Source organism: Ovis canadensis, chromosome 18 (assembly GCF_042477335.2).
Source record: "Ovis canadensis isolate MfBH-ARS-UI-01 breed Bighorn chromosome 18, ARS-UI_OviCan_v2, whole genome shotgun sequence".
NCBI lineage: Eukaryota > Metazoa > Chordata > Mammalia > Artiodactyla > Bovidae > Ovis > Ovis canadensis.
The window spans coordinates 60,318,068-60,330,867 of NC_091262.1; the positions used below are offsets into that span (position 1 = coordinate 60,318,068).

The 12,800-nt window shown below is 49.1% G+C and overlaps 1 protein-coding gene across 3 annotated transcripts; it reads right to left on the bottom strand.

Moving 5' to 3' along the window:
- Positions 1-8,742: 8,742 nt before the first annotated feature.
- Positions 8,743-10,940, bottom strand: NKX2-8 (NK2 homeobox 8). Of its 3 annotated transcripts, none has more exons than XM_069560407.1 (3): positions 10,837-10,940; positions 10,281-10,542; positions 8,743-9,604 (listed from the first exon to the last, which is right to left on the bottom strand). In XM_069560407.1, the coding sequence occupies exons 2-3, from the start codon at positions 10,435-10,437 to the stop codon at positions 9,048-9,050; spliced, it is 714 nt and encodes a 237-aa protein (XP_069416508.1). In that variant the 5' UTR covers positions 10,438-10,542; positions 10,837-10,940; the 3' UTR covers positions 8,743-9,047. The 3 variants fall into 3 exon arrangements, with proteins under 3 accessions (XP_069416508.1, XP_069416507.1, XP_069416509.1); XM_069560406.1 differs by having other exon boundaries at positions 10,752-10,920; XM_069560408.1 differs by lacking the exons at positions 10,281-10,542; positions 10,837-10,940 and adding an exon at positions 9,881-10,280.
- Positions 10,941-12,800: the final 1,860 nt, after the last annotated feature.

A 12,800-nucleotide genomic window follows, 5' to 3' on the forward strand; every position in this document is an offset into this window, starting at 1 on the left:
TGATCTGAGCCATACTTTGCAGCCTGGATGCAGGTGCAGAGTAGAAGGAGAGCTGGATTTAACAAGAGTTATATAGTCTTGCCTCGTGTGAGGAGGCTGAGGGCATGTTCAAAGGCATGATTATAATGACTGGTCATGGAATTTAAGCTGGGTAAGTAGGGAAATGAGGGCACCAGCGGACAGTGAAGGGTGGGAGAACTAATGGGTTGAAATAAAAAGCCTTCAAGATGTACATACCACCTCGGTCAATGATGCATTTTTAGGAATTTATCCTAGAGAAACATCGAGGCAGATGCACAATGCCTGTAGGAACATTCATTTCAATCTTTTATATAACAGTAAAAATTATACTGTATATAATACAATTATATAAATATTAATTGAAAATTGGTTAAATAAATTATGGTTCTATGTTAAAAACAGTTTTGTGTGATTGTGTGTTTATCTGTCAGGTAATATGTCAGGCTCTGCCATGGCTTTATCTGGACATTGGACTAAGAAACTTATATTCTGACATTTCAAATAACTGTTGTTTATCCTTCCATTATTCTGATGTCTATTTAAGTGAACTTCCTGGAATGATAAGTAACAATTGCAATTAATCCTTGCAGTGGTTTTTTATCACCTATAGTGAGTCATGGCAGAAGAGGCTCCATAGGAATAACCTCACACCAAGCAGTTAAAACTGTATTCTGATGATGGTTGCTCACAGTATTTTCAGATGTTCTCTTACCTGCCTGTTTACCTGAGTGTTGACCATTCTCCTAAATGTCACCAAGACATGTGGCACAGGTGCTATTCAAATAATGGAAAGAGACAGAATTCCTATTCTTATACTATCTGTAGTATAAAACGTACTTTACAGTGTGAAATAGCACACTGTGACATTTCTTCTTCTGAAAATTTAAAGGAGTAATTAACACTATAAGCATGCATAGTATGTGGTCATAAATTAAAAATTGAAGAACCCAAATGTAGCAGATTGTATTATTATTCAAAATAACCACCTTCCCTTCTGCCCAGCTGGTATTTAGCTTGCTCAATTTGCTTTAGCCAATTAAATGCAAAAAATGATAGAGATCATTTTCAGTTGGAAGTTTTAACAGCCAATGGCATGTTCTCTTTCTCCTCCAAAACATCCTATATAAGGGATTTTTCCTTCTGCTGAAGATTCAGGATGAAAATGAAATGATGCAGGCTGTTAGGGACATGTCATACAAATAAGAAATGACCCTTTGCAGCTAAGGCACTGAGATGTTGGGGTTGTGTATTTTCTAAAATGCAGTCCTAGCTGATTGTTATGATAAGCTAAACAAATTGAACATCATATTGGATGTATGTCCGTAATATGGAGTAGGGACTATGTTGATGCTCAGCTGACTAGTAGATGTTATTCAGGCATTCAATACTCTTATTAATCAAATGTGGTAGGTGGTATTATCTCTAGATGATGGTCTAAGGCACTGAGGTGAAAAGTATTCTCACTCAATGAATGTGACAATTCAGTTCTCTCTTCCCAAATTAAGGCTCACTCAATTCTCAACTCCTGTTCTTGCCACTCTATCTTGCTGTGCTTGGCATGAAGGAGTTTTAAGTTTGTTGCAGCTTTACACAGCACAGATCTATGTGACATATTCTGATCAGTTAGGGAAAGCTTTAGCGATAAGGGAGGAGTTCTGCAACTATAACCATGTGCAAAAAGAAGAAGAGGTAGGACATTGTAGACAAGGGCATTTCTGAGCCAAACATTCTTCTCAAAAGAGTTCTAAGGCACGAGGATGATGGCTGGGTGATGAAGCACAGTGGACTTAGGAGATGATAAAAGATCTCCAAGCCTTACTGTGTAAAGGGATGCAGGAAGCACATCACCAAGACTTCACCAAGACCTCCTAGAAACAGGATGAAGGAAAGTCTTCAAAAAGAGTCAGGAGGTTATGGAAAAGAAAGACCTTGCTATAGCAGCCATAAATAGCTATGCTCATAGGAGTAAGGGTCAATTTAAAGAGAATTAATTTGGATTTTTTGGCACATATTTTGGCTTTCATCTTCCTTATATGCAATGATGTGCTGTTATCACAGTGGGCCCCTGTGTCCCCACGGAGTCCTTAGTTGGTAAGAAGTTGGAGTTCTCACCATCCTGGGAATCTCTGCATCGAGATACCTCCAGTTGGACAAGTTTCTCAGCCTCCCTCTGTTTTCTGAAAATTAGCTGGCTGACATATCATGTAGTGGCAAAGATGGAAGAAAGTTAAACAAACTGCAAAAATGCCTTTTCAGAGGGACTGGAGGTAACTAAAAATTCTAAAATCAATTCCGAATTCCTCTACCTTCTAAGGCTTCACAGACATGGGCTTTGGGTAATGGAGTTTTCATAATTTACCAGAAGCTGGTGAACAGCAGCTCCCCTGGAAACCATATCGCCCTGTTTGAACTCATACCAAGTAAGAAACTAACAGCCAGCTCCTCTGTCCATGTCCTTCTGACACACTTCACAGTCTATTTTTACCTTGTTAAAGGCATAAATGATTGTGGTTCCCACTGCATGACTCTAGGCAGAGGGAACAATTTGAGGCTGAAGAAAAAAGGAAACTAAAGGCTAGAGGAGAATTGTTCTTTCCAAACCAATATGATCTCAATCATTTCTCTTTGTGATTGTAACTTACAGTGATACAAATGAAATGTACCCTTGCACTTTCAACAGCTCACCTGAATCTCCTATTCATCACATCACAATTAGTGAGAAACCAAATGTCATATGAAAGTAACTATCCTTAAGACCATAAATTATTTATACATTTCAGTATTTTCCATATTATCTTACAAAGAAAATATTTTTAGAATGAGAATAACAAACTATCTATCCTCTACGGGTCTGAAAAGTGAGACTATAAATTAGAGGTTTTCTTTCTCATTAAAAGAACTGAACACTTCCAAAATCTGCTTCATGCCTATTATATGTGTATTATATGCATATTTACAAACCTAAAAGAACTTTTCAGTGTTTTAAGGTTGCTCAGCTGTTAGGCATACCTGAAGAATTTGAGCACGTGTTCACTTTTCTCTCAGTGAGTGACAAGTTAGGTGAAGAAAGAGAAGATTCTTGTTTTCTGGATGACAAAATTCTGGAAGCTCCATTTCATTCTGTTAGTTGCCTACACTCCCACACACCCCCAAACTGATAAAATGATTAACCTTAAGATAATATTTTATCCAAAAATACAGAAAATAAGAAAATTCTACTCTTATGTTTAAACTCAAGTAGGAAATGTTTCCCACAATGAATTAGGAACTCTGCTGAACACCTGGCTGGACAGATGATTGAGTCCATCCATGTGATTAGGCAGGAAAAATAGTTTCTCAGAAAAGTGGTTACTTCTTTACTCATGAGGTTTCTTTTGCCTTCTCCTGGTCTTCTGTGTGTCTCTTGCTCTGAATTTCAATTTTGTTGTTTAAAAAAATAAGCTTTCTTGTTATTTCACTTTTTGCTGAAGCTTGTGTCAGACCCTGATATGTTATGACAACTCAGGGTTGCCTCTGGTTGAGAATTTGCCTCCCAAGAAGTAATTTAAACCTAAACTGGTAAATTCTTTAGGAAGAAGCACAGCTTAAAACACTATCCTTGAGCAAAGCTGGAGAAGGAAGTTATACGGGACATCTCAGGTGAGAGAGTCAAGGGCCTTTTTAATGGGTTATTGGGCACTTTTGTCCCTGGTTTAATTTGCAAACAGCCTCCACTCCTCTTCCTAGTGAATTCTGCCAAGTATCCTATCCAGCCCCTAGGAAAAGAGAAGGGGTGGGGGGGGGGGGAGATGGTATTACAAGGAGAGAAAAGGGACAGTCCAATTCAGAGCTTTTAGCTGGGGGAATGCATTTGAAAACCCGTTGACTCATAAAGGACCACCCAGTCAGAACGCAGGAGATTAAGCATGACCAAGGTCCCCTCAGATGGTCTTTCCATAACTTACCCTCCTCATAGCAACTATACTGAAACTAGGGCAGCTTTTGCAACTGCAGGACCTCGATAAAGAGCTAGAGACTTTTATTGGTCCACAGGGCAGGGTATTAAAGAGAGTATGATCTTCTGCTTCTAAAATCTGATGTTATTTTTCTGGATAAACAACAAGAACTCTACGCAGGGTATTGTTGGGAAAAAGAAGAACCCCCCATGCTTACAAATTTGGGGAGGATGTGAGACTGTTTAACAGCCTGATTCTTCCTGGTTGAAGAAAAATATTGCTCTATGGATCAGCACTGATGGGAATACTGTTCACATTTTTGGTGAGCTTACAGACTGAGTGACATGAACGGTGGGAACACAGGAGAAAGGGGAATGTCACATACCTTTGGCTATTAGTCTGGGCAAGGGTATTGGAAGGGTGTTAACAGGTGCAGAATTGGACTTCTGAAAGTAATTAAGGTACCATTTAGCAAATCCACTCCCACATCACGGCTTGGAGAGATGATGAGTGACCTGGAGGGATACAATTCCTCATGCAAATTTTGAATATCAAGTAATGCAATCATATCTATAGAAATGATCATGCCCTGGGGTAGAGACAGTACTTTCTTAGCATTCCAAAAGCTTTCTTGACTGTCTATTATTCATTTTACAGATAACCTGCCTAGACCAGTTAACTGAAATAACTAGAACAGATAAACATGGTTAATAAACAACTAATCATGCAGTGTCCATAGTTATCCTGCCTGGGCATTTTATCCCTAAGTCTAAACGTTTTAAAGGTAGTAAAGTGTGTGTGGGTTGAAGAGGCAACAATTAATTGTGTGAATGCAAGAGAATAATAAACAACTAAACGTCACTGTTAGAAAGGGAGGTATACATTAACCTGAGCTCAAATAACTTCCTGCTAAGCCACCAGTGACATGTTATCTATGATTCTAAAGTGCTAAATTGGTCAGATAACAGACATGTTAAGATGCGAGATCCTCTGAACAATGGGAGAGAAAACTGAAGTGAAAATTGCAATCTCCACCCAAAAGGAACTTAAGTGAGATGAAGTGAAAATGTTTACAATGGCAGGAGAGTAAATGTGAAGAGGATGACATTTAATCATAAAGATAACACTGGAGACCTAGGAAGGAAGAAGATGACCGGGGATAGGGCAAGGGAAGCCAAAGTCATAAAGTTCCCCAGGGATCTGGGCCTGGGGGTTGGGGAAGCTTAGAGGAGCTTATCAGAGTCAGCAGCAACCAAATGCTGAGTGGACAATTGGTGTCAAGGCAGCGGCAGCAGATGTTTTTCTGGAAGAAGAATGGTGGGACGATAGTCACAGGAAAATATTGTGACCTGCAGACAAGAGCTGTGTTTCATTGACAGCTGGGCAAGAACGCATACAAACAGACACAGGGCAAACACAGAGGCTGTGTCCAAAAGCTCGAGCTTTGGTAGATGGAGGGAGGGGTGCGGGGTTGGGGGGTGGGGGAGAGATCGAGAGACACAAAGATGCTAAAAACACGTCTCTTACAGAAGTGTCTATAAGGTAACCAAGACTGTTGACTGCTGCTGCTAAGTCACTTCAGTCGTGTCCGACTCTGCGACCCCATAGACAGCAGCCCACCAGGCTCCCCCGTCTCTGGGATTCTCCAGGCAAGAACACTGGAGTGGGTTGCCATTTCCTTCTCCAATGCATGAAAGTGAAAAGTGAAAGGGAAGTCGCTCAGTCGTATCCGACTCTTAGCGACCCCATGGACTGCAGCCTACCAGGCTCCTTCGTTCATAGGATTTTCCAGGCAAGAGTACTGGAGTGGGGTGCCTTTGCCTTCTTCAAGACTGTTGACTAGGAAGAATAAAACATAAACAAAGAATGGAAATAATTGCCACCATGTAGTTAAAGGCGTGAGATCTAATGTTAGGCTGCTTGGGTTCAGATTTTCTCTGCCACTTACTAGCTGTGTGATCTGACCAAGTTACTGATAACCTCTCTGGCCTTCAGTTTCCTTACCACCTGTAACGTAGGAACAGCAGCATCTTATGGGATTGTTATGAAGATTACATGAGTTAATCTGACTTAAAAACTTAGGATATTGCCTCATACACAGGAACATCAATAAATGTTAGCGGCTACTGTGATATGCCATGGTCAATTTCTCTAAGTGGCCTTAAGCCATGCATGGTACTTTTCGCATGCTCTTCCATCCTTCCAGATCATCCATAAAAACAATTTTATGGTGGCTGGGTAGCATGTATGTTGTCATCACATTAAGATTTCAACTGTCCACTTTAAGGGCAGTTCACAGGGTGGCTTAAGTAAGGGCTAAGCTAAGGACAATGGCAATATTCTGTGAAGTTAATGACTGCTTACTCCTACATATTAAGCCTCAGTTTCTTATCTGCAAAATGGGTGTATTATATATGCAGTGGTTTCTGTGAGACCAGCTGTGAAAGTGCCTGAAACAATGCCTAGAACAGAGCAAGTTTCAATGAAAGTTTGCTGGGTGTGATTCTGCCTTGCGATACTGGTGATGGGTGACATTCTCATCTGGGGAGAGAGATCCCAACAGTTCTCACAGCTGCTGGGAGAGGCCTTGGGTTTAGCTTCTCTTGTCAGAGCCTAGGGGAATTAATCTTTTAGGTCAGAAAGGAAATTGACATTCATCAGTTCCAGCTGATTGCAGGTGTGACCAGAAGAAAAATGATAGCCTGAGTTTCTAAAATGGGTGGGTGGTGATGGGAGTACATTAATAACTCTCCTCTATGGCTTTTCCTCTACAAAGGAAGGGACCTAAAGGAAAAGGAGCAAAAAGAAGTGGGTAACTGTAGACGTGAGAGATCCTGATGCTAGAGCTGGAAGAAATGTCTGCTCTTCTCCACAGGACGTGGGCGGCCACCTATGGCTGTGACCACCTCCCTGGGTCCTTCACATGGGTGGGACCTCTGGGCGAATCTGGTTGAAGACGCTCTCCCAAAGATCTTCCTAGGAAGAGAGTCTTTCCACAGTCAGATCCTTTGTCCTATGGGCCTCATAGCTAATAGACTCTCTGCTTTGCATACCCCAAGTCCTGCTTTTTCAGCTCCAGGAAAGAAAAGGCAGGAAACTAAACAGGTGGTGATTTTGCACTTTCACGAATGTTCAGGTCTTTGTCACCACCAAGAACAGAAAATGAGCAATGAGTCTTTACTTCCATTATTGGAGAAACAACCTTTCAGAAGAGCATGGAAGAGCCAGGCTCCCAACCAGCTGACTGCAGGGACAAGTTCTGAGCAGGGCCTTCTTCAGAAATACTTCCCTCCTCTTCCTTCCCATCCACTCTGCCAGGGCTGATTCGGAAGCCCCAGGGCAGTTTCCAATATATGTCTTACAATATCCAGCTCCCACCCCAGCAATCATTTATTAGAAAGAGGTTTTCTGATACAAATTTGATAATCTCCCATGCACACTGACACTGTTCTAATTGAAGTTGTAAGCCCATGAAATTCAAGCCCTTTGTCTTCCCGAAGGCCACAAGGTTTAAAAAGATACTATTGTCCTCCCTAACACCCACTACATTGTCACCAGGGACTGATTAAACAGAGTCCTGAATCGAAACAGTGCGGATTTTGTCTAGGTCCTTTTCAGGCCTGACAATGCTCTTTTCAGTTCCCAAGACAAAAGGAGGTTTAAGGATAGAGATTCTTCTAAGATAACTGCATCCATATGGAAGGCAAGGTGGCCAGCAGCTGAGACCCAAACACCCCCTCTCTTCCCCCTCTGCCCTCCTATCTCTCCCCACCCCCCAAATCCCAGGTGATAACAGAACCTCAGCTATCTACCCTCCCGAAACCTCCTCCTCCTTTTCCTCCTGGGACAAAAAAGCTAAAACCCAAAAGAGGGCCAATGCCTACTTCTCACAGGCCTCATCAAGCCCTTGCTCCCAGCTCTGGATCTGATGCCTCCAAACTGCTCTTTAAACTCGAATCTCCCTTCACTGGGCTCCAGAGAGAAAGGTCCTCACTTCTCCAACAGAGTGAACACTGCACTGCAAGGGAGGCCCTGTGACTACAGATACTGGGGGATGCCCAACGAAGAACAGTTACAAACCCGGTGGGGTAGAGCCCTAGATCCCGCCCCAGGCGGTACACTGGGGCCCTGGGTGAAACGGGATGAACCAACGGGTCCCACCCCTGTGGTCAGGCCCCCAGAGCTCTCCAGGACTGTCCTTCCCCAGCGGGCAGCCCTGAGCTGCGTCATTCCCCACCACACCACCCGCTCCCCATCCCACCCTGGCCAAGTGTCACGCCAAGAAGAGGTGGAAAATCACAGCTGCCCAGTGAGGCGCTCACAGGCGTAACTGGGGGGATCCCCGCGTGGTCCTCGGGACCCCGAAACGAACCGCCAGCAGCGCGCTCAGCCCAGGTCCCGCTGGCATTCCCCGAGCCCTTACGGAGAAGCTCATTATGCCCTCTCTTTATGCCCTGCCGTGGCCGACTCGGTTGACTTTCGGAGTTAGAAGCTCCAGCGCCTCTGGGGCCTCCGTCTCACTTTGGGAGCAGAGCCATCACCCCACACTTATAGGACCCTCAGAGGTGCCTCTGCTCCCCCTTCTCTCCCTTCCCCTTGTTTCTTCCTAAAGGCGTGTGGGGACTGTGCTCTGCCCTTCTACCCAGCTCGGGCTGGGCCTTAACTTGGCGAGTGAGGAGTGGCCCGGCGCCCCAAACTCCGCATCGGGAAAGCACTGTTCCATCTCCGTTTCCGGCAGACACGCAAAAAGGGGACCCAACCCTACACATTTTATTCTAGCACCACAAAGAGGAAAAATATTCTATTTCTTTTAAAATAAGTTGCTTCCCATACAAATAACTATTTTAAGATGTACAAATAAGGTTCAAGCAATAAAATCTAGCTCTGGGTCTGGCGGTCGAGGGAAGAGGAGACGGGGTGTTTTGGCGAAAGTTTCCGGAGTGCCGGCCGGTGGGGGCGCCGGAGAGGACCCCCGCGCCGAAAGAGGTGGGGCGGCGGGACGCGCTCCAGGTCTCCGGCTGTAGGCCGGCCCGGCCGCAGAGCTCACTCCGAGTCCGGCGTAGCCCCAGGTGCCCGCGCCCCTCGGCTGCCTCACCAGTTCCAGGAGACCAGGGCGGGGGGCGCTAAGTGCTGGTAGGCGGGGAAGAGGCCGAAAGCCGAGCCAGGCCCGAAGGCGGCGTAGCCTGGCACAGGGCAGGCGGCGGCCGGGGGCGCCGCGCTCTTGTCCCGGGCGGCGGCCGTGCCCGCCTCGGCGCTGCCGCCGCAGGGCTGCCCGTCGCGCACCAGCACGGGCACCACCACGCGGCGCAGCAGGCCGGGCGCGGCGCGCACCTCGGCAGCCACTGCCAGGTCGGGCGCCTCGGCGACTCCCGGCGCGCGCGCGCGCTTCAGCTTGTAGCGGTGGTTCTGGAACCAGATTTTGACCTGTGTGGGCGTGAGGCGCAGCAGGCGCGCCAGCTGCTCGCGCTCGGGCGCCGACAGGTAGCGCTGCTGCCGGAAGCGCCGCTCCAACTCCAGCGTCTGCGCCTTGGAGAACAGCACCCGCCGCTTCTTCCTCTTCTCGGCGTCCGAGCCCGGAGACGCAGGCCGAGCGGACGGCCGCTGCGACGAGTTCCTCGGGCTGGCCTCTGGGCTGCTCTCGTCCGAGGCTAGGGACGCAAAGGAGACACGGCACCATGAGACGCCGGCCGCCTCTGGAGCGCGGGCGCCTACCCACTCGGGCGCCCCCACTCGCCCGCGGCTTTCGGGATGAGGCCGTTTCCTTTCCTGGACCCATGTCTGGACAACCACCTCTCTGAATTCGACGACCTTTTAGACCACAGCCTGGGACTGCGCCTCCAAAGAAACCCACCCCGGGGGGTCTATTAAAACCAATCCGTCCTGGTCGCTGCGCTGGCAGACGAATTCACTGCAAGCTGACTCACCAAAACGGGCCACTTTGAGGTCAACTGCACTACGGTTTGCCGACGTTTGCAAAGCCCTGAATCCAGGCTCGCCAATACTGCTCATCCCAAACCGAGGCCAGAAGAATGTGGCCACTTTTTCAGGCATTTAAGGGTGGCGTCTTATATATTTAAATATTCTGAGCCCTAGAAACGGAAACCCAAATCCCGGGCGTTAGCGCCAGGCCCAGGGATCTGCTCTCAAGATGTGCCAACTGGCATAGGGATTTCAGGAGGACGGAGTCTGTGGGTCCAACACTGAGAAAATCCAGACCTTGGGCTGGGGTTTCCGCTTCCCATCCCCGCATGAGCCGGGGACTTGATTCTGAGCCCGCTCACTTCCCCCGCCTCCAACCCCCGCCGCAGTCCTCTGCTCACTCACAAGGGTAGTGGCCGCGCTCGGATTCCAGCCAGGTGGCGCAGGGGCCGGGCGCAGGGGCGCGTAGCTCCGGCTCCCTCTTCCGCAGGTGCTGCGCATCCTGCTCCGGTAAATCCAGGAGCCTGCGCACGGTGAAGCTGAGGCGTCCAGAGGTGGCCATGGCCGAGCAGGGGAAGGAGGCGGGGGCAGGGTAGACCTGGAACCGAGGGGCGGCGCGGGACGCCGCTCCTATAGGTGGGCGTGAGAGGCGCACGCCATGCACTGGCTGCCGAGATATTAGCGCGTTTACTGTGGAATCCCAGTTTATATAAACAGCTCTTCCCACCCGGGACACTTTGAAAGCCGAGGTCCGGGTCTCCCGGGTGTTAAGTACCTGAATGAGTGCTGCACCAAAGGCCCGGCGAGCCCGGAAGGTGCCACCTCCGCCCCCCGCCCCGCCCCGCCCCGTCCCCCGCCCCTCGGGCGCCCCGTTACCTCCCAGAGGCGGCAGGAAGCTGCCCTCCGCATTAGTGATTCTGTCTGATTAGCCCAAGTGGGGACAGATAATGGGGATTGTTACCAAAGAATAACATCTTGGGTGGCGAGCGGTGGCCCCCGCCCGCCGGTCCCAGCTTCCTCCTCCTCGGAGGCTGACATCGAGCCTGGCCCTGCGGGAGCGCCGGGAAAGGTGGGGGCGACCTGGGTGGGTTTATGAGCACCCAGGAATTTATTCCTTGTTTGCTTTATTCCTCGAGCTTGTTTGCTGGAGTGTTCGTTTCCCGCAATTATACGGAAAGTGATTTACAAGGCGGCGTTGAACACTGGCGCGCTCTCTCTTCTCTTTTTGGCTGGGCTCCTGTAAGGATTCATAGGCGAGAAGTTGCAGGCGGGCGCAGAGGAGAGGCCTGGCACCTGTGCAGAGGGTTTCGAAGACCGCTAGGAATCTCCCACACCCCAAGCGTTCTCAACTTCAGCGGTGCTCGGGAAGGGCTGGGAGCATCTGGGGAGCCCCAGCTCTGCGCGGGTTGCCCAAGGCCAGCAAAATGGAGGCGGAATCAGGCCAAACTGCTTTCCTATGAGGCAGTAGGCTCATTTTCCCACTCTGCCCCGGTGGCTGGCCCAGGCCCACTCTAGGCCTCACGGACGGTGGCGTTTCCAAGAGCGCTCTAGGAGGCGTTGCTGCCTCCTTGGCGTCTGGACACCGCCTGGGCTCCGTAGACTCATCGTCAGGCCGGGGGCTGGAGGTGCGTCCTCTGCCCCAGAGCAGGCCTTGGGTGGCTCGGGCTCTCCGCTCCACCAAAGCTGCCGGGCCTGGTCTGGTAAGGGACCTATTGCGGGAGTTAGGAGTGCGCCCGCCCGGCTGAAAAGATGGTCTGCTCGGGGTTTCCCAACATCTTCTTGTTCCCTACCCGAGGAAATGGTCGTGTAGAAGGTGCAAGGAGCCGGGCACATTTTCTTGGCCCATGGTTTCACGGTAGCCGCGCTTCAGGCAAGGACCGAGCGAGCGCGCTCTCAGAAGCCTCTCCTTCTGTAGCCAGTGGATAGGGTAGTGGGTTGTTAAATTTCGGTGCGAGCCGGCGGTACTTAGGTGGCCGCACCTGAAATCCTGTCTCCACCTGATCGGAACTCGGACCCGGCTCCCGTGCAATTGGGGCCGCCCCACCCGGCCCGGCGCACCCTCCCCAGTAGCTTCCCTGTCATGCGTGCCCGAGGCGCCCGGGACTGTGCAGCGCACTGGGTGGTCGGGCGGAGGCAACCCCAATACAGGCCAACTGCTAGGCCGCGGACAAAGGGGAAATGGAGCTCGACGCCCCGGACCTGTTGGAAGCATTTGTTCCAGTCAAGATTTTGCATTTGTTCAGTCCGAAATAATGCGTGATTGACGCCTGCTCACAATGCGCTTTAGCACGCCGGGATAAATCGGAGCTTGTCCTGTGTTGTCATGGTTTTCAATGGAGTTCAATGGGATTGGGAGCACGATCCACTCTGCTGGCCGTCTCTCCGAGGTCTCGGCAATAGATTTATTAGTTATGTCTTTTTAAAGAAGATTAAATTGAAATGACTTGGCTGTCCCCTCCGAGCTAAGGCGGAGGAGGGAGCTGGGGGTAGAGAGCGGCAGAAGCCGGAAACCCTTCGCGCACAGTGCCCAGCACCTAAGCTCCGCACCCTAGAGGTTGGGCAGGTCATAGACTGACCCAGGGCCGCGTGGCCTTCTCTCTGGCTGGCGCCGGATGCCTAGAAACCTCTGTCAGCCCCTCTCCTGGGAGAGGTGGAAGGAAGGTACCGACAAAGACTGTCCTAGGCCGGTATTAGGACGGACTCCCAAATTCGAGGCTGAACTTGGAGGCTGTGTCAGGTAGAAGAAGCTCTGACCTGGAAGCCAATTGGGATCCTAGCTCCGTCCCTAGCAAGCTTTAATCACCTCACCACTCTGAGGCTCTTTTTTCATCCGAAACGGAAGAGAGTAGATTTAGTAATTTCTAAGGACCCTACCAGTTTTATGATTACATATCTCTTGAATTTTTCTAAAACTATCTTCATAGC

Bases quoted from the DNA above. Each gene is read 5' to 3' on its own strand.
- NKX2-8 (XM_069560406.1), bottom strand. From the start codon at position 10,784: ATGCGGAGGGCAGCTTCCTGCCGCCTCTGGGAG. The intron at 10,543-10,751 runs GTAACGGGGCGC...ATATCTCGGCAG, and splicing joins CTTCCTGCCGCCTCTGGGAG to CCAGTGCATGGCGTGCGCCT. The intron at 9,605-10,280 runs GTGAGTGAGCAG...TTGCGTCCCTAG, and splicing joins CGAGCGCGGCCACTACCCTT to CCTCGGACGAGAGCAGCCCA.